Consider the following 20,955-nt stretch of genomic DNA (forward strand, 5'->3'; position numbering starts at 1 on the left):
AACTAAACATCGTCATCCATTAGCTGCTCACAGCGAAAAAAGAAATGGCGACACGTGTGATTCCAGGGCGCAGTTTCACGCTGCGAGGCGTTGTAGCTGGCCTCGCAGTTGGCACCATCATCTGCTTCTCCAATATGTACTTTGGCTTGCAGACAGGATGGGTTTCCATCATGTCAATGCCTGCGAGTCTCATGGGCTTTGGAATTTTCAGGCTCCTCGCACCGCATCTAAGGTTTCCGTTTTCTCCTGTTGAGAACGTATTGCTCCAGAGCGTAGCTTGTGGCATGGCTATCATGCCACTGGGATGCGGCTTTGTTGGTGTTGTATGCCATCTTGACTCATATTATACCAAGAGATTGTTCTGACTGCGAGGCAGATCCCGGCACTGAACTACCTTTTGGCTCAGGATGAGCAAGGCCCGATCAATCTGAGTACCTGGCAGCTCATCATCTGGTCTCTGGGGCTCTGCTACTTTGGCGTCGTCTTTGCTGTTCCCCTGTAAGCCATTGTATGATCCATATCTGTCTGCTTCAATCTTGCTGATACCCACCAGACGCAAGCAAGTCATCATTCGAGAGCGCCTCAAATTTCCCAGTGGGTTCAGTACAGCCGTGCTGATTTCAGTATTGCACGGACAAGGCCGCCAATCGACCGAGGACGAGCTTGACGCTGCTGCTAAAGGCGGCTTTGCAAGTCTCGTTCCTCGTGACGAGCCTCTTCAACCAGACGCCATTGGCCGGGCTGCTACGGACCAGGAGCATCAACAGAATGCCGGGCATGACGTGTCGGACAAAGGAGACTGGACAGCCAATATTAAACTGCTGCTTTTGTGTTTTGGCGGCTCTGGGCTTTATACTCTGGCGACATATTTTTTCCCCATACTGCGCAATTTACCAATCTTTGGTTCTGCCGCAGCTCACACATGGCTCTGGACATTCAACCCAAGCTTTGCTTATATCGGCCAGGGAATCATAATGGGGACCGAAACGACGCTGCATATGCTTCTTGGCGCTGTAGTTGGCTGGGGAATCCTCAGCCCTCTGGCCAAATCTCGGGGTTGGGCGCCTGGAGATGTTGATGATTGGGAGCATGGTAGCAAGGGATGGATCATTTGGATCTCGCTGGCTATTATGCTGGCGGATGCAATCGTCAGCCTTGCTTACGTTGGCCTCCGCGGAATCTTTACCAGCCAACAGGTTACTGGGATTATGTCTTCCTTACGTCAGAGAGTACAGGAACATGGCGTCTCTGGCTTGTGGAAGAACCTGAGCCATGACTATTCACCACTCTTGAGTAACGAGACTGAGACTGCTCAGAGCCGCTATGGAGCTGGTGAATATGCCCCAGTCCGCGATGACGATGAGGAGGATGCTCCTCCCCACCAGCGCATTGGGCCCCGTATGGTAACGATCGGCCTTGTTGCTTCGATAGCTCTGTGCGTCCTCACTATTCATTTTGTCTTTGGTGACCTTGTACCACTCTATGCCACCACCATTGCTGTTCTCATGGCTCTGGTGTTAAGTATCATGGGAGTTAGGGCGCTCGGTGAGACGGATCTGAACCCCGTATCTGGCATTAGCAAACTCGCGCAGCTGTTCTTTGCCTTTATCATCCCTCAGACTCACAAGTCCAGTGTCTTGATCAACCTGATCGCTGGTGCTGTGGTAAGTAATTCCTATACCTACAAATCCAGGCGAACGTTCTAACCCATCACAGTCCGAAGCTGGTGCTTTGCAAGCTGGCGATCTCATGCAGGACCTGAAAACTGGGCACTTACTGGGAGCAGCTCCGAAAGCCCAATTCTGGGGTCAAGTCATTGGAGCAAGCGTCGGTGCTGTTCTGAGTGCATTCATCTACCGTGTCTACACGAGGTGGGTAACCTATCACTTCGCCATCTCACACTTGAAAGAGGACCTGGCTGACGCAGTTGAAATGCAGCGTATATACCATTCCTGGTGATCTCTTCCAGGTACCAACCGCCTACGTCTGGATATTCACTGCAAGGCTTGTCACAGGTTCAGGGCTACCATATCGTGTCAAGGAATGGGCCATTGGAGCTGCGGTTCTATTCGCAGTTGCCACTATCGCCAGAACGCTCGCTATCGGTAAGAGATGGCGACCTCTGATTCCTGGTGGCATTGCTGTCGCCGTTGGTAAGTTGACTATATGTGACCCCGAGGGAGATACTATCGCTGACACCTGACAAGGCATGTACAACGTCCCGTCTTTCACGCTGGCTCGGACCGTTGGCGGTCTGTTTGCATGGTACTGGACTCATATCGCGCGACGGACGCAGACCCCTCTAATCATCCTTGCTTCGGTACGTGTCTTGTCCATTCCATGTCGCACCCATCCTGACCCCTTTAGGGATTCATTCTTGGCGAGGGTTTCCTGAGCATTGTAAACCTCTTGCTGCAGGGCCTGAATGTTCCTCATCTGTGACTGCATCGCGTACCATATTCGATTCGTGGAGACATCATCTTCTCAGACTTTGCTGGCCGTGTCCAAACCTGATAAAAGAGGCGTCTATTTCAGCTGCCATGAGTGCTTCCTTGAAACACCCTCAGAATCGGTCCAAGAAGCCCTGAGAACCAGCGCTCGGGCATTGTCATCAGCTGCCGCAAAAACGATATCCCCGGAGAGACTCTGGGGCGACTTGGCAGATGATTTAGCCTCTGGAGGAGCGAGAAGAAGGCCCTGCTTCCAGTGTGTGACAGTGCCAGAAGGACCAGTGGTGAACGCGACGCCTCCCTGGTCTTTCTTGTCCCAGGTCTCCGGTGTTGTCTCGGCAGGGGGTAACGGGTCGCTTCTGGATGTCGTGAAGAAGTTGTCGAACCAAATGAGGAACCCGTCAACATTCTCGACCTCACGGGTGAGTTTCGACGACCACTTGGCGCTGAACTGAAGATCCTCGGTCTTGACGGTATGGAGATCAAGTACCTTGAAGGGGTAGGGTTCACCACAGACAGAACTTTGTTGCATGGCCTCAATACGGGCCTCTTCGTAGATACCTTCTTGCATAGTCTTCATATCAAAGCCGTAAACATCTCTCCAGAAAGAGATGTGGTCCGAAACATACTCGGGGTCTGCGATGGGGGCAATCCAGATTGTGGCAGAGCTGGGCGCGAGAATACCATCAGGCTTCAAGTAACGGTCTCGAGCATACAAGACACTTGGAAGCATAGCCTCATAGAGAAGACAGTAGCCCATCCACTCGCTGACAATAATATCGACCTGGTCCACAGGCAGCTTGACATCCTCAATGGCGCCCTTGAGAGTTGTGATAACATCGGACAGACCGTTGTGGAAAATGTTCTCCCTAGCCTTGACAATGATGTCTGACTTGTCAACAGCAATGACTTGCTTAGCGCCAGCCTTTGCAGCAAACATGCTCAAGATACCTAGGTCAAAAACTTTAGTGTTGAATCAAGATCGGAATCATATCCAGGCTTACCAGTGCCACATCCGATATCGAGGACGACCTTGTCCTTGAAGATGTGCTTATTATTGTAGATGAAGTCACGATACGCATCGGTTCGTACGGCATCTTTCAGCATCGTCTCGTGGATTTCTGGACACAGTCAGTATAAACAGATCAAGATATCGATAAGTGGTGGGATGTACCATGTGCAGCGTAAGACTCAAAGTAGTAGGCAGAGTCATCCTTCTTCTCCGTTGCAGCCGTCTCGATATCATCGCCCCATCGCTTATCGAGTGTCTGCTGAACTGTCAAGCGGTAGCTGGCAAATTGATCTCTGAGCTTCTCGAGCTCCTCCTCCAGTTCCCTGTTACGGGCCTTGAGATTTCCATCGTTGGATCCAGCTGCGTGGTCGTTGGTAATGTTCTCCAATACTTCGTCCAGAGAAAAGATGAGAGCATCGTTCTCCAGAACAGGCTGAAAGTACTTCTCGTCTTCGAGGTCTTTTGCAGAAATCTCCTTGGGCAATGGTGCGCCATTCTTTACATTATCACGAACAAAGTTGACGAGCTTGACAGCACCGTGAAAGTCAAGCTGAAGCTTTTGGACATAGTCGGCAAAGCTGAAACCATGGTTCTTGATGCTATCCTCGAGCATAGCGGCAACGGTAGGGAAGGTTTGGGCACTGAAGAAGGATATAATGGGGATTGACTCCTCATCCGACTCCAGGTCGAGCCATTCGCCCTCATCAGAGACAGATTCGTGAGTAGACATTTTCCCCTTTTCACTAGAATGCAAGACCAGGCAAGATCGAACCAAGTTGAATCAAGAACTCGAGTGACCAGTATTGAATGTTGGTTTGGTTTGGTTTGCACCGAGTTAGCCAACCTTAGCTTGGAGAATATTTTGTGGGATCACGGTGATTGGAGAAGGCTATGCCCTGTTGGGAATTTTTTTTTTTTTGGGTCATGATAGGTAGAAAAGTTGGCAAAGGCTTTGCAATCGCATGGCGAGGTGACCATCCAGATGCAATCCGCGAGGTGTTTGCTGTTAATATGTATGATATGTCTGTAAGGGGGTATATCGCATATATCTCTGTCTGTCTGTCTGTCTGACTGTTTGACGACTTTGCTGATGTAGTTTTATTTTTATTTTTTGGCTTTCGGCTTCTGTTTCGTCTCTTCCTTTTCGTCGTCGTTATTCTCAGACTCTTGGCCGTCTTCTTCCCCTTCATTGTCGTTGTCATCGTCGTCGTCGTCGTCGTCATCGTCATCGTCTTCCTCACCATCATCGTCTTCGCCATCTGATACAGTTTCTCCAAGCTCAACGAGACGAGCCTGTAGTCAAGTCAGTTAGTATATAGCATGCAAATATGAGCACCGCGTGTCTTGTCTTGCCTTGTATTTGGCCACCTTTTCCTCCAAATCGCCAAATACCATCAGGAGGTCATCAAGTTCGGACTGAGTGGTCTCTCTAGCCTCATTTGACTCCTGCAGCTTCTTCTCAGTCGCCTCTCTAGCCTTCTTGGCCTCTTCTTTTGCTGCCTCCTTCAATTCTGATAGTTGCTTCTCGGCTGCGTCCTTTGCTTTGTTGGCAGCTGACAGTTCCGATTCCATCTGCGAGACATGTGAGTTTTGTTGACTATATTCGATCAAGACAGATTGATAATCCCTTACATTCCTGAGCTTAGCCTCCAAGCCCTTCTTTCCAGCGTCTCCTCCGCTGAGCTGCTTCTTGAAGCTCTGGCACTTCTCTTCTGCTTCCTTGGTCTTCAATTTCTGCTGCTCCAGGTCCACCTGACTCTGCTCTCGATAAGCGTCTATCTCGGCATCTTTTCTATCGCAGAGGCCTTGCAATTCCTCTTTGAACCTGGCCTGTTTCTCATCTGCTTTAGTCTTAGACTGGGTCTTGAAGTCTTCGTATTCCTGACGAAGATGCCCTAGCACCTTCTCATATTTCTCTCTTTGCATATCTATCTCGTTCTTGCGTTGCAGCTGTAGTGCATTGTACTCCTTTTGGGACTATATTTAAGCCAATGTTAGCCGACTACACTCGTACACACCGTAACGGCTGGGATAGCAGGCACGCACCTTCATCAGAACAACTTCGAGACGACTGATGTTCGCTTTCAGATCTGCCACTTCCGCATCCGTCCTTCGTCTAATCTTCTCTGCTTCGGCCTCGGCCACTTTCCGAACTTGTTCGAGCTGCTTCTGGTGATCGTTTTCTTGTGCTGTTTGCTGTGAACGCAGCTGAGCAATTTGCTTTTGATACTCGTTCTCCTTAGTCGAATATTGAGATTGCAATTGAGCAACCTGCTTACGCTGATCATTCTCCTTAGACGCCAATTGGCCCTGAAGCTTCCTGTAGCCGTTTTCAGTAGGGTCAATACAAGTCGATAATGGTGGCACTTACCGCAGCTCTTCGCTATGATGCTTTTGTAACCCTTCATTCACGGTTTTGACCCGTTCCATTTCTAGAGCAGCGGTTTCCTTTGATCTGCGATGATCCGCCTGTTCCTGTCCTAACTGCCCCTGAAGTACAGCTAGCTTTTCCTGGATCTCGTTCACAGTATTCTGCTTCTCCTCGACCTGGCTCCTGAGAGAGTCTACAAGTTCCCTTGAAACACCTTTCTGAACACCGTTGGTGACGATAGATATTTCCATGCCGGGCTCTCTGTCAATAGCACGTGCTATCCGGCTATAGTTGTCCTTCAAGAACTCAACAAATTCCCTGTCGAAGAAGACATCGGGGAGTCGCCCTGGAGACAAAGCGTCCAGCTTTTGAGGCAAGACTTCGAAATCACGAATAGAAGGGTGGCTGCGAAGTTTTGATAGGCGATCTAGGTATACATCTCGATCTATGCGAGCCGTTAAGATAGAGAGTAATGTCGCTCTTGGAATTGGTGAGTCTTTTGTTGAGAATTCGTAAGCAACACCAAGCAACATCGTGCATAGTCCCTGAACGATCTCGCCCCCGCCTATGGTTGGAGGTTGTGAAACAGCTTGAATCAGGCTTTGAACATTGCTTCCCTCGGCGAGAAAGTCGTTCACTGCATCGAGATCCTCAAAAAGCCAGCCCAAGAGTAGCATAAGATAACCGACCAAAACCCGCGTATCGTCGCCTCTACGAAGGCCTGACGTAACGTGAGCTGAAAGAGTTTGGATGGCAGTCACAACCTCTTCCCCGTCTTCCGAATCACCTTCGGTCAAGCCCATGGCTTCTGACTTGGCTTCTGAGTTTTCATGCAAGAGATGGAAAGTGATCACAGCAGCGAACCATTGCCTGTATGGATCTGAGGACTCGACTGGAGGCTGCAGAAGAACTGTCAAAACGTTGGAAGACTCGTTGGCCCCAGATTGATGTCCTTCAATGGCGCGGCCAAGAAAGTGCAGTCTTACAGCTGGGTGATGTGAAAAATAAGCTTGTAAGCACTCAGCCGCCGCAAAACGAACATCGAATTCTTGGAGGTCTTGTAGACATAATGTCAGGTCTAATAAGCCGTCGATAACGAACACCTTTTCGCCTTGGCTGGCCTGTCCATCGGCTGTGCTATTCTTAGCTAGAGGAGCCAAAACCATCATTTGAGCAAATGCCTCCTGAAGAGGTGCATTTTGCCGAATCACATCACCACAAGTGATAAGAGCCTATATGATGTCAACGAGATGGCCTTCCGGTAGCAATCAAATTATCGAACCTCGGCCTTGATTTGTGTTTGCGCTTCATGGCTGAAGGCCAGTTGTAGAATGTGGTAGGCAAGACCATGCTTCCATATAGCTGTTTGATTCAATGAGGTACCAGCGGAGCCCCTGACAACAAATAGACGAATGACGGCGAGGAAAGCATAGACATTTCGGTTTCGTTGCGCTGCTGCCCACGAAGCGATTTCAGACCCATCAGTTTGAGGTTTCAGAACTCGACCTAATAAACCCGCTAAGCGGTTCATACAGCCCGACTCCCGGAACAGGGCCTGGTTTGAGCTGTTTGACCGAAGGAGGTTGGCCAAAAGGATCAGGCAGTCCTCAACAGTGCGACCTCCTTCTACGAGAGCTCCATCGGCTTCGATAATGGCAAACAATCTCTCAAAAGCATTCTCAAAAGCCACCAGCTTCTGTATTTCGATCGATGTCGGTGTGAGATAGGTCAGGAGAACAATAGCTTCGTTGCGTATAGCGTCGCGTTGGTCATCGAGGACGGAAACCAGCCGCGGTATACCAAGGGGAGCAGTAAAGATACATTCCTCGGTGCGTTCTGTACGTGCCGAAAGTATGGCGGCTAGTAATTGCAAAGAATATAGACGGGAATAGAAATCGTTTGTTTCGAGGAAATCGAGCAGTAACGTAATGTTCTCTTGGCGTTGAGTGAACTCGTCGGCCAACCACAAGGCGATCTCCTCCGAAGCTTCAGGACTATCTTCATTAGGGTTGAAGAGCATTAACAACGTCTCGAGTACCACTTTGACGGTGTCGACATCTTCGCCGTCTTTGCTTAGACTTCCTATTAGACTTCGTAAGGCACCCGAAGCTACAGAAGCTGGATAATCTTTGGCGAAGCTGCGAAGACCCAGAATTGCAGCTCTTCGGTCTTCTAGCAAAGTTGCTGAACTGAGGCGACCGCTTAGAACGTCGATGGTCTCACCAACCGATTGTTTCGCCGGGGCGCTGGCAATAGAGAACATGATTGTGGCGCCTCAATGCCATATGGCTCAAAGGAATTCGAGAGGTTGCATGGAGCCCTTCCGGCGACTGTTAATAACGTCTTTTCTGTTGGTGAAGATCACTAGGAAGCTATCCTAATTAGTCGACGCCAGGTGTTGGCTTCTTAATTCTGGCCAGCTTGTCAGGAGAAGATGGGAGCAGGCAAGCTAACTCAATTGCTGCATAATTCCCGATCAAGATGCAATTCAATAAGCGGATTTTGAGGCTCCACTCTGAAGCCACAGATATCCACTCGCTTGCATAACGGTGTGGCTCAGGGTCCGAGCTAGCAGTCAAAGAATCATGTCGCGATTCGAAAAGCGACAGCCTCTATCCTACACATAATTTTCGTCTTCCTTCAAACGACCACTGGGGAACCTATTCGCCTGGCCTCAACGCGCTATCATCTCGGCTTATTGATGCGACACGTCCTGTGAGAGGCATTTATTCACTGAATCCCAGGTTTTGTAACCGCATTGTCTTTGTTCACCCGGAGTCTGTTCGCGCAACGAGCTCACTACAAACTTCTGAAAAGTCGACTTCCGCCAGATCGCTACTATGGGTATTCCCGCGGCTTTCCGATGGCTTTCTTCCAGATATCCTAAGATTATCTCGCCGGTAATTGAGGATCAGCCCCTTACCATGGAAGATGGCTCCACGATTCCTGTTGACACGACTCGCCCAAACCCGAACGGCGAAGAGTTCGATAACCTGTATCTCGACATGAACGGCATCGTTCATCCTTGTTCTCATCCTGAAGATCGACCAGCTCCCAAAGATGAGGAGGAAATGATGATGGAAGTGTTCAGATATACCGATCGCGTGGTGAATATGGTTCGGCCCCGGAAGATACTCATGATTGCAGTTGGTATGTAGGGTCATTTTTTTCCTAGCTCAGTTTCGGCCCTTTGGCCGGAGCTATACATGTATTAATTTGTTAAAAGCTAACAATCCCTCACAGATGGTGTTGCACCTCGAGCCAAGATGAACCAGCAACGGTCAAGACGATTCCGTTCTGCACAAGAAGCCCAAGAGAAGGAGAAGGACAAGCAAGAACTTATCAAACTTCTGAAACAACAGAATGGTGGTAATTTGACTGCCGAAAGTGAAGAGACTGTCCTAAAAAAGGCATTCGACTCAAACTCGATCACACCTGGAACGCCTTTCATGGACATTCTCGCCCTCAGCCTGAGGTATTGGTGTCAGTACAAACTCAACACGGATCCCGGTTGGGCGAAACTCAAAGTCATCATTTCTGATGCTACTGTTCCCGGAGAAGGAGAGCACAAGATCATGAATTTTGTTCGGTCCCAGCGGGCATCACCAGACCATGACCCCAACACTCGGCATGTGATATATGGTCTTGATGCCGATCTTATCATGCTTGGGCTTGCAACCCATGAACCTCATTTTCGTGTCCTCCGCGAAGACGTCTTCTTTCAGGAACAGAAGGCTCGTTTGTGTAAGCTCTGTGGCCAGAAAGGACATGACGCTCAGAATTGCCGCGGCGAAGAAAAGAAGAAAGATGGCGAACACGATGAGAAGGACAAAGGTGTCGCCCTCAAACCTTTCATCTGGCTTCATGTCGCTGTATTGCGAGAATACCTCGAAGTTGAGCTCAGCGTCCCTAATTTGCCCTTCCGTTTCGACGTGGAACGTGCTGTTGACGATTGGATCTTCATGTGCTGTTTCGTTGGTAACGATTTCTTACCGCATCTTCCAGCCCTGGAAATTCGAGAGCATGGAATTGATACCCTAACGAAAATCTGGAAAGACAACCTGCCTATTATGGGTGGCTACGTAACCAAAGACGGGCATATCGATCTTGAAAGAGCGCAGGTGATTCTGAGCGGGTTGGCCAAACAAGAAGACGGTATCTTCAAGCGGCGAAAAGAACAGGAAGACCGGCGCGAGGCCAACTTCAAGCGGAGAAAGCTGCAGAATGAGAACAACGGCCGAGGCGGCCGTCAAGGTGGACCTGCTCATCCCAAGAAGATCAATGGCCTCGAAAACCCTGCCAACGTGCTACTCCAACCCATTACCTCCTTTTCTGGACCGAACGAGCAGAGATTGACGCACGACATGATTGTGAACCGCAGTGGCGCGCCAGGTGCGAACGTGGCCAACAAGAGCGCTGCGAGTGTCTTCAAAGCCCAGCTCCAGTCGCAGAAGTCACTATCAACTACGAAACCAGCGGAAGTGGATCAAGATTCTGCTTCCGCTCTTGGAAAACGAAAGGCATCAACACTCGAAGAAGGGGATGGCTCGACTCCTGATACATCCAATGCTCCAACTCCAGCAGCCCCAACAGAGGAGGGCCCCGTCGATGATGTGCGTCTCTGGGAGGATGGCTATGCTGATCGATACTACGAGAAGAAATTCCATAAAGACCCCCAAGACATTGAGTTTCGTCACGAGGTCGCACGGGCATATGTTGAGGGCCTTGCTTGGGTCTTGCTGTACTATTTCCAGGGGTGCCCCTCTTGGGAGTGGTATTACCCATATCATTATGCCCCATTTGCAGCTGACTTTCAAGACATCGACAAGATGAAGATTTCCTTCGAGAAGGGCAGAATATCTAAGCCATTCGAGCAGTTGATGAGTGTCTTGCCAGCTGCATCACGCCATGCCCTTCCTGAGGTTTTCCACGACCTCATGCTAAACCCTGAAAGCAACATCATTGACTTCTATCCGGAGGACTTCGAAATTGATCTCAATGGCAAGAAGATGGCTTGGCAGGGTGTTGCTTTACTTCCTTTCATTGAGATGCCTCGCCTACTAGCCGCCGTTCAAGCAAAATACCCGCAACTCAGTGCAGCGGATTCAGCACGTAACGAAATGGGCAGAGATGTTTTGATCTTCTCAGAAGCCCACGAGAGCCTGTACGATGACGTTCTAACCAAATTCTACTCCAAGAAACAAGGGGACTCCAAATTCAAGCTGAACCCGAAAAAGAGTGACGGCTTGTCGGGCAAGGTCGAGAAGAAGGAGGGATATGTCCCGCACGAAGAATTGAAGTACCCTCTCGAGAGGAATGGTATGCCCAATCTCGACTATGATCGGTCGGTCAGGTATGACACCGTGCCCGTCACCCACAGTTTCTGTTTGGCTAACATCTCTAGCGTCTACTACGATATGCCTTCCGTTTCACAAACACACAAGTCGATGCTGCTTCGTGGGGTTCAGCTTCCGAAGCCTGCTCTCACACAAAGTGACATTCAAGATATTCGGAACAAAGCCAACCGTGGTGGCAGGAATGGCGGCTTCGGGCGAGGGGGCCACAATCGAGGTGGCTACAATGGCCCTGGTATGTCGCGCGGGCCCCAGCAAGACAGGCATCAAGGAGGATCTGGTCGGCCTAATGGCCATTACCCTCCGCCGGCCGCTTCTCATCATGTGCCTCCACCACCAGGAGCCCCTGGATTTGGGATCGGTGTACCACCACCGCCCCCACCAGCTCATTATTACAACAACCAGCAATACGACAACCGCCACGGCGGTGCTCCAGGCTATAACAACCAATACAGAGGCCCACCGCAACCACCTCGTGGTGCTTCTGGTTATCAGGGCTACGGAGGACAACCCTATGACAGAGGACGAGGCTCAGGAGGATACGGCTCAGGAGGCCATGGTTCTCGAGGTAACTACCGAGATGGGCGGTCATACAGGTAGTTTGTGGAACTAGAGGCGTGGGGATAACGGAGAAATGAATGAGTTCTCTATCAAAACCTTGGAGTTTGATCATCCGTGCCAAGGTACATTATATACGGTATTGTGCATGAGCAACTCAAGATGGGGTAAATTGAATCATACCAGAGCCTTGAAGTTTGGGGGTTTGGCCTCTAATTATTGATTATGAACACCCAAATGGATTGTATTTGAGCTCTTGAAGTGCTGAAGCTGGCGTTGGTATTTGAGGTTTGACTTGCATTGAGATATGTATGTGCAGTTGTGAGTTTGTGAATTGGATGCTTAGTCTACTTAACTAGGACAGAGTAAGGAGTTGGGGGATAGAAAGGAAATGGTAATGTACTTCTGGAGACTGAATTGATGTTGAAAATGCCCAGGTGCCTACGCTTCAGCCTCATGATAAAAGAATCATTTGATGCGGTCCGTACTGATGTATCGACTGCAGTTCAATAGGTACCTTTCGCGTCGTGGATGTCTGAAAACGGCGAGCTCCCCTATGCGTGGTACCCCTGTGGAGACAGTTCGCGGGGTTTGGCACGAACGCAGTGACCCTTGGGCAATGCCTGCTCGGTCAGGTCAGAGGGACGAGCGACTCCCAACTTGATCTCTCCCAAATCTGCGTATCCACGCTCAATGCTGTCGTGATCATGAATTGCGACGCAAGCCTAGTCGGCTGCCTTGTCGACAGGCTCGCTACCAGAGTAAGCATCTGCATATCCCATGCGCGAGGCAGCTTGCGATCGATCCCTTAGTGGCTTAGGTTGACTGACGTTGGGTACCTCTCAATAGCTTCCCCATCGAGCTGGCACCACTGGCCAGAGCCTACAGCAAGACGATGTCCTCCACGTTACAAGAGCCACCTTGGTCGAGCTAGGAAACACATCCATATCCACAGTCATCGCGTCGCTTCTGGTTCTACTCGAGGACCTTGCTCGCCCTTACGCAGCTGTCGCCGACCMCCCCAGCCATATCTTGGCCTCCGAACTCTACATCGTTGCCGTTATTGCAGACTGCTGTTCTTCCCATTGGGCCTCTCTCACACAGGACGCAGATGTAGAACCGACCCTGGCTCCTCCTTCGCTAGACGAAGTACTGGTGAGCCGCCTATTCGACGCGTTCAAGCACCTCCTTGAACCAATCCCCGAGAACTGTATACTCCCAGCCCAGACTCTGCTTGACCAAGTCTCGACGCGCAATGTCTCCGTCACTCGCCCCGAAAGCTCTTCTATCTCCTCCGACGCCGATAGCTCCCCCCCAAGCGATGAGAGGTTTGCAGACACGTTGGTGGAGATGGACATCCACATCAAGACTGTGACCGAGTATGTCACTACTTCCAGTTGGACGGCTGCCTTCGACTATTTAAGGAATGTCATATACACTATTCGAACTAGTATTGTTACGCAACCTGGCGTCTCTGCGCCTGGATCTACTCAGGATGCTGAGAGAGCAGCCCTCGTCGTTCTGCGATTGCTCTCTTTCTTCTGGGTTGATGGCCCAAAGCTGGGTCAAGTTATACAAGAGATCTGCTCAAGCTTCCTACACTTCCGAAAGCCTTACCAAAACACCATTGCTGTAGTCTCTCCATTGCTGATCATGAGGTGGCTGGATCGGTTCCCCCGCGAGTTCGTGCAGCTTCACCAGCTTCACAAGCGACTTGATGGTGGAGCTGATACGCTTTTTGACATGGCACAGGCTGCGACAGATAACGGACGCCGTAAGGGTCTGTTCTACCCTCTCCAAACCACTCTACTTTTCCTTTTGCCGGATGTTTTTGAGGTAGCGAGCAATATGCGCGAAGCAAAGAGCAGCAGCATGGTGAAGAAAGTTACCTTTCTAGATGGGCTGAGAAAAGCTTCGCGCAATCGAAACGAGCAAGCAGCTTACTGTCTAGTTTCTCTGCTCCGTGCTGCCAGACATTTTGATGTTGAAAGCGACTCAGCGCTTGTCAGTTATGCCTTGGATGTTCAGGATGAGGTCCGCGATGCTGTTTTTCGCCGTCTTACCGCATCAGAATACGGACTCTTTGATCAGGACATGATGACCGCAGCCTTTGTGAGCTTGACCCACCTCAATCTCGATACGAGTGTCAGCGGCTTTGTTGAAAGCTGTATCGCTTCAAATGCCCCAAGTAGTTTCAAGTTAGCTACAGTCCAGGGCTGTACGTATTTCGCTCAACAGCCATACGCTCTGAGGTACCACGAACTATTTGATGCAGCAATACCCTTCATGCGGACGCAGTTAGAGGTGAGAATTAGTGATTTCACGTTTCTGCCGGTTTATAACTGACTTTCCTAGACCGAGAATGCCAAGGCTGTTAATACGACGGGTCGACAAGGGAGTGAAAGGACAGAACTTGTTTGCAGCATTCTCCAATTCTTGGATGCATCCCCAGCTCGCTTGTTAGATGATCTGTCAAAAGATGGTTCAAATAATAGCTTCTTCAAGTCCTTCCTTCTTTGCGTATTGTCCGAGAACCCGGCCGTGCGTAAACTTGCCACTGGCGTTGCAAGCCGACTCTTCCAAGGACATCTTGAGGCATACCGCCAATTCGATACTGGGCACCGCTTCGGCACAAAAGAACTTCGTGATGATATCTGGAGTCGAAGGTGAGCGCATTTCTCTACGCCCAGCCAATCTCAAACCTGCTAACGAAACCCCCAAGCTCCAAGGTTCTGCTTGCTTTATGTGAGTCTGTCACCTCTAAGAAAGATGACCAAAGCTTGCGCGATCTACAAGACTATCTAGAAGCACGATTTCTACTTCTTGAGAATATCCCGGTATGCATTTCTGTACCTCCAGTAATGCTATTCGTGATAGTTATCGGCTGCTAACCTCTTGCAGGAACTGGCCAAAGTACCAGAAGACGCACCGGATGTCATCAATGCATCTTCCAAGCTTGAGACGACACTTCTTATATCCCTTTGTTCTGCCAGCATTACAACTTGCCAACTAGTGACTTCCTGCACAGGATTGTTCATTCAAGAGTGCTCGATCGTCGACAAACACGTTGAGTCAGCAAAGACTTCGGCATCAGTGCTTCGCAATGCCGAAGTCTACCGCGAGATATCCTCTCCAGCCTTCCGGTTCACTGGACTAGTTGCATTCCAGAAGCGAGTAAGGGGTTTTCTGCGCCGCATGCAGTTCCCAACAACAGGCATCGTAAACGCCTGGGAAACCGCATTCGATCGTTGGCTCCATCTTGCAAAGGATGTCTCAACATCAACTGTCGAGATCGTGGATGGAAGAGCGCTGGCCGAGTGGCGAAACTATTCCGGATTCTTGGCATCATTGGGCGGCATTTGCACCGCTGACCAGGCAATTATTCTCGAAGAGCCTGCTCTTGGAGGTCTAAGATGGATCGATCGTGTCTCTTCTGAGCACTTCGAGGAACCACTCCTGACAAGATATCTGAGACTCAGTATTCAGCTTTTAGCTTGTGCCAATGTGAGAGTACGCGAAGCAATGCGAGATGTTCTTGCCAGTGAAGTCTCGCCTACGCTTTACTACCCGCTATTCCGAGCCTTGGAATCTGAATTAGAAGTATTATTCACTGGAGCTCTGGCCCCCGTTGAGAAGGATCAGGACAGTGAGGTGGTATTTGCTGAGCAAGCCGCATCTCTACTTCGGGCTCTTGTGGAAAGACTAGAAAGCCCCTCTGACCTCGGTGCGGCCTCGTCAGTCCATCTGGGTGCACTGACGCTTAACTTTGCGAAGTTCCTGGATGGTGTCACTGATACACCGAATACGCTGAGGGTCAAGATCCGGGTATGCCACCTATGCGAAGTGGTTACGAAGCGAAAAGAGCACCTGAACTTGCGGGACGATGTTCGCATTCGGAATCAACTACTTGAATATATCTTCGGCTGGATTGCTCGCCCTCGCTCGCCTCAGCATGGCCCTGGCTCCCGACAGGATGACACGGCTCGTGTGCAGAAAGATCTCGACAAGGCTTGTTTGAAATCACTGGCCGATTTGACTTTTCGTTTGCCGTTGCAACCCTCCGAAAGCCATACTGATGCTGGGATGAGCGAGATGAAGTCTCAAATGTTTCATACATATTTCAACCGCTTCCTGTCCTTGCTTAACCATGAGCCATCGGAGCTGACTAGGACTGATACGAATTTGAGTGTCACGCTTCGTGAAGAGTCTGCATCAAACTCAGATTTGGCCATCACCATCCTGTCCAATCTACTTAGTGCTAATATCGACGTTGGCCTCAAACACTCTCTTAATATTGGGTATCACGACAATGTTGAGATCCGCACTGCCTTCGTCAAGGTCCTCTACAACATTCTGATCCAAGGCACTGAGTTTAGCAACCTGACTGACTCGGCTGTGAGTGAGAAGTACGAGGAACTACTTGAGTTACTGACCAATGATCTCTCCCTGGCCATCTCGATGGCCGTTGCTTGCCCCAGCACTGAGGTAGATGAGCTTACTATTTGTCTTCTCACTGTTTTCGAACAACGAGGAATGATCTTTGAGCTTTTGGAGGCACTCATCAAACAAGAAATTGAAGACACCGAGAACGAGGCTGAGATATTACGACGTGGATGTGTCGCAACCAAGATGCTATCAGTCTATGCCAAGTGGAAGGGTGCTTCCTACATTCGAACGACGCTACAAAAGGTCTTGGAACGGCTTATGCTGACATCTAAGGATCTCGATCTAGAGCTTGACCCTGCAAGAGTCAGCTCGACAGAGGAGCTACAGAAGAATGCTCTACAGCTGCGTATTGTGGCCAAGGTTTTCATTGACGACATATGCGCGTCTTCTTCCAACATTCCACCCGCCTTTCGAAAGATTTGCTACACCATATCAAATGCAGTCATGCCACGGTTTCCCGATGCCAAGTACACAGCTGTGGGAGCCTTCATCTTCCTACGATTCTTTTGCCCAGCTATCGTTGCTCCTGAGGTCGAGGGCCTCGTGTCGATAGCACCATCTAAAGAAATGCGGCGCGGTTTACTTCTTATTGCCAAGGTCATTCAGAACCTCGCCAATAACGTGCTTTTTGGAGCAAAAGAGCCATACATGTTTCCCCTTAATGACTTCTTGACACAGAATATTTATCATGTCACAACGTTTCTTCGCGAGATATCGGTTCCTCCCAACCAGATGGAGGTGCAAGCCACTACGGAATCGTTCGACTTTGGATCCTGTGTTGCGCTGCATCGTTTCCTCTACGATCATTGGGACCATGTACGCCAAACGCTTATCTCACGCGAGAGGAAGGATTACGGTAGGACATCTGGGGATGTTGTCCGTGGGAGATCACCAGTCTTGGAACCGCTGAGAAACCTGATTGCGAATCTTGGTCCACCACCGCTTGCTGTTTCGTGGAACAGACCCCAAGTCTCATCCAATAGCCCACCACTATACTCTCGATTTCAGAACTTCATGCTCCGAAATGCCTTTCGAAGTACGGAGTCATTCTTGACGGCACGTGCTGTTTACGATGGTGGCGAAAGCAAGGTGAGTCTGAAGCAATATACTAACAATAATATTGACTGAACATGAACAGGACGGCTTGTCTATAATCTGCGTCATTTTGCGCCACATTGAGACGGAGAGCATCGACTATGACACATTAATGTATTGCTACCTCAAAATTGCCAGCAGGTTGTGGCACAGGCCCTTTGGCATCTTAATCGATGCGACCTGCTATAATGGCCGCAACGAGCCTCAGGATGACCTTTTCAAGAAGTTGGAACTTCTAACACCCACGGAGCTGTCACAAAACCTCAGCCGTATTTATGTTTACAACATGAATAGTGCGTTCAAGTAAGTTAATGACTTCTCAGGATGACGGGCTCAAGTTTCTACGCTAACCTCACTTGCAGGCGGTGCTTTCGACGCCTGCTGAGGGTGTGCACCAAGAACGAGAACGGCGTATTTAACCCTAAAAACGTCGAATATCATTTGATAGGAAGTCTTCAAGACTTGCAAGCACATTTTCACCTTAGCCAGCTACATCTGCCTAAGGAAACAATCAGTGTCGTGACCGATACACGATATGTCTTTCAACCGATCACCCGCTTGTCAAAGTCAAAGGGTAAGATTGAAGTAATCATTAAAGTTGGCAGTCAGTTTGTGCAAGTAACAACCACGAAAAAGCAAGAGATTTTCGCGGGATTTCGATTGGGCACGACCGTGAACGACATCTTCCGGTTGGGCGAAGTTGACGAAGCACCAACATCCATACAGACTGAAGATGATTCGGCTTTTGGCTTACGAGCCGACAATGGGAAGATCGTGATGTACTTTACGAGCCCAAAGAAGTCAGATGTGCTTCAGACGATCCGGGGTGCCAAGGCGAAACATGGCAAGGATAACAGGGCTCATAAATCTGTCGAGCGCCTTATCAGGCCACAAGATGTGCCAGGCACGCTCCTGAATCTTTCACTGGCGAACCTGTCGAGTCATGATCATATCCTAAGGCTGTCTTCCTACAATCTTCTTGGGGCACTTTGCCGGGCCTTCAAATTCAGCTCTGCTTCAAGGATCGTCTGCACCAAAGGTAAGACTCAAGATAACATCAAAATGCCTCCATACATAACAACTAACATTATTCTAGATGTTTCTGTTCCTTTAGATCCAACCCGTTTTGTAGTGGACATCAGTAAGGAGTTGGCGTTGAGCGAGCCTCAGTTGACGTCAGACTTTTTGACAGAATTCTTTGTGGGCTGGGAAAGCTTCCCGGATGAACAGAAGCCTCTGAGTCTTGCCTATATGGCGCCTTGGCTTCCTGGCTTGCGGACCAACATCCTCACGAATGAGCTGGACGGGGAGAAGGGGAGAGAGAGAGTCGCAATTCTATTTCGAAAGCTTATTGATGTGACTGTCCAGGATCATTCACTCACCTTTGCCCTGGAACAATCCGTGTGGCCAAGGATCATTCAAGACGAAATCTTGCTCGAGGTTTTCCTAGATGAGCTCCTGAAGTCAGCAATGAGCTATAGCGCGCATGACGAATCTTTGGAGATCATCGCGTCTATTGTGGTTGGTATTGGAACTGTGACCTTGCGCGGCAAGATCCTCTCAAGGCTCCGCAAAGCTCTCAACCGATCATCGCTCCGTCCGACGAAATACCTGCCAGACAACGCAGTCTGGTCTGAGATCTGTGTGTTGCTTCGGTTCTGTCTGGCACTGTCGTTCGACAACGGGGTGCAATCTCAGCTTTTCCTCCCGGAGATCTTCCATATCGTGACCATGTTGGCCAACACTGGTACTCAAGAGGTTCGATTACTTGTTTACCGGTTGCTTGTCAACACGGTCCACGCCGTATGTACGTCGTTCAGCCTGGATGATACCAGATCTAGCAAACTGCGAGCCAGTCTAGACTTCCTATGTGATCCTCGTAGCGACATTTTCACGGCGCCGCCAACCTTCCCTCGCGATGGTGCCTCGGTATCGACTTCACAAGACGCAGGTCCCGCGTTGACGGCGACCGAAAACCTCGCATCTGCTCTCTTTGAAATTTGCTCCGTCGCTGCACCAACAGTTGACCTGGCTAATACTTGGCGATCGAGGTGGATGAGCCTAGTTGCAAGTACGGCCTTCCAAAACAATCCTGCTATTCAACCGCGTGCATTTGCGGTCATGGGTTGCTTGGCTCGGGAAGAGGTCGATGATGATTTGCTCTACCAAGTACTTGTTGCTCTGAGGAACAGCGTCAATCGGTTTGGCGAGGACCACAACAGTGAAATGCTCGTCTCTATCGTCACTTCGCTATCGAAAATGATGGCAAAACTCCCATCAGCGTCCCGCTATGGTCTGCAGCTTTTCTGGCTAGCCATGTCACTTGTGCGGTTAGTGCCTGCGACTTTGTTCAACTGTACTGCACAATTTCTTGAGGCAGTGCTAGCGAATATAAGCACTAGCGATGAGTTCCGAGGAGACAGCATGGCCTCATTACTTCTCCAAGGACGAGCTCCGCTGGACGAAGCTGCGTTGCCCCTGGAAGAGATATATGGTATACACTTCGAGGAAGAAACCTTCCACCTCGCGGTCTGTGCATGTCTGGCGCGCGGACTCACTGATACCATGACACGACAAATCACCATGCGTGTCTTGTCTTCTTTCCTGGAGATGATGACCGCGAATGTGGAGGGTCGGGAAAAGGCTGAGATGACCCAGACCTCAGCATACCTGTCTCTCCTGACGGCCCGTGCGGTTGAGAATGACGAATTTAAAGACAGTCTGTGGTCTGCTGGTATTAACGCTGATGAACTTGGGTTTGCTGATGGGATGCGCAAATCGCCGGATCTCGAGGGAATGCCGGATGATGTGGTCTTGTTGATCACAGCAATCGAGCTTGTTGACTTCCAGTATGTGGAAGACTCCGTACAAAGGCGCAGTCTGGACTGGCTCAACAAGCTTGCCAGCGAACGCCCTATTGTGGTAGGCCAATTGTGAGTCTCGATAATCGACATACTTGGATGTCCTAAAGCTGACGCAAACGCAGAGCTGGAGCCATTCGCTCTTTGTTAGATGATACTTTACTACACAGCCAAAATTCAGCGACCCTGAGAGCTGCACACACTCTTTTGCGAGCGCTGTCCTTAACGCAACAATTCTCGAGAACCCCTGGCTCAATGTCCACACTCCCTGAGGTTTTGGAGTCATTGGGTTTTAGTGGTTTATGGCGATCATGTTCATTTGGATCAATGGAAGATGTTAACCGTGACTACCTAGAACTAACTGAGCGATTAATAGAGGTAAGTAAAAGAAATTAAATAAAAAGTTTAAAAAATAAAATTACTAACTTATATATAGTTAATAATTATTTAAATAATTAAATAGTTTAAAAATATAAAAATATAAAAATATAAAAATAATACTTTTATTATAATTTTTATCTTTAATTTAAATTATTACTTCTTTATTAATATTACTTTATTTATAGCTTTTAAATATAAGGTTAATTAATTATATACTTAAGTATATATATTTAATTAATAAATATTAATTTAGCTTTTATTAACTAACTTATATAAATAAAGTTAACTTAATTCCTTAAAACCTTTATAAAACCCTATTAATATCTTATATTTATCTTAAAACTCTATTTATAGATATATTTAACCCTTATATAAATAAAAGAAAGTTAAGTATATATTTAGCCTTAATAATTATATTTTATAGCTA

The 20,955-nt window shown here is 49.0% G+C and overlaps 5 protein-coding genes across 5 annotated transcripts; 3 read left to right on the forward strand and 2 right to left on the reverse strand.

Moving 5' to 3' along the window:
- Positions 1-44: 44 nt before the first annotated feature.
- On the forward strand, positions 45-2,442 carry FMAN_10473 (related to permeases-unknown function; the record flags this gene model as incomplete). The annotated part of the gene is made up of 7 exons (XM_041824065.1): positions 45-323; positions 377-498; positions 554-1,664; positions 1,717-1,871; positions 1,939-2,153; positions 2,208-2,320; positions 2,368-2,442. The coding sequence occupies 7 exons, from the start codon at positions 45-47 to the stop codon at positions 2,440-2,442; spliced, it is 2,070 nt and encodes a 689-aa protein (XP_041689583.1).
- Positions 2,443-2,526: 84 nt separating this feature from the next.
- On the reverse strand, positions 2,527-4,192 carry FMAN_10472 (uncharacterized protein; the record flags this gene model as incomplete). The annotated part of the gene is made up of 3 exons (XM_041824066.1): positions 2,527-3,401; positions 3,455-3,571; positions 3,625-4,192. The coding sequence occupies 3 exons, from the start codon at positions 4,190-4,192 to the stop codon at positions 2,527-2,529; spliced, it is 1,560 nt and encodes a 519-aa protein (XP_041689584.1).
- A 374-nt stretch (positions 4,193-4,566) lies between these two features.
- FMAN_10471 (uncharacterized protein) lies at positions 4,567-8,096 on the reverse strand (the record flags this gene model as incomplete). The annotated part of the gene is made up of 6 exons (XM_041824068.1): positions 4,567-4,755; positions 4,831-5,034; positions 5,095-5,439; positions 5,509-5,782; positions 5,834-7,065; positions 7,116-8,096. The coding sequence occupies 6 exons, from the start codon at positions 8,094-8,096 to the stop codon at positions 4,567-4,569; spliced, it is 3,225 nt and encodes a 1,074-aa protein (XP_041689585.1).
- A 577-nt stretch (positions 8,097-8,673) lies between these two features.
- FMAN_10470 (uncharacterized protein) lies at positions 8,674-11,787 on the forward strand (the record flags this gene model as incomplete). The annotated part of the gene is made up of 3 exons (XM_041824069.1): positions 8,674-8,983; positions 9,077-11,186; positions 11,238-11,787. 3 exons carry the CDS (start codon positions 8,674-8,676, stop codon positions 11,785-11,787), a joined length of 2,970 nt encoding a protein of 989 aa, XP_041689586.1.
- Positions 11,788-12,452: 665 nt separating this feature from the next.
- On the forward strand, positions 12,453-20,543 carry FMAN_10469 (uncharacterized protein; the record flags this gene model as incomplete). Its single annotated transcript, XM_041824070.1, has 9 exons — positions 12,453-12,506; positions 12,595-14,049; positions 14,101-14,411; positions 14,468-14,582; positions 14,647-17,280; positions 17,330-17,589; positions 17,649-18,325; positions 18,383-20,219; positions 20,273-20,543. 9 exons carry the CDS (start codon positions 12,453-12,455, stop codon positions 20,541-20,543), a joined length of 7,614 nt encoding a protein of 2,537 aa, XP_041689587.1.
- Positions 20,544-20,955: the final 412 nt, after the last annotated feature.

This window comes from Fusarium mangiferae (genome assembly GCF_900044065.1).
Source record: "Fusarium mangiferae strain MRC7560 genome assembly, contig: FMAN_scaffold016, whole genome shotgun sequence".
NCBI lineage: Eukaryota > Fungi > Ascomycota > Sordariomycetes > Hypocreales > Nectriaceae > Fusarium > Fusarium mangiferae.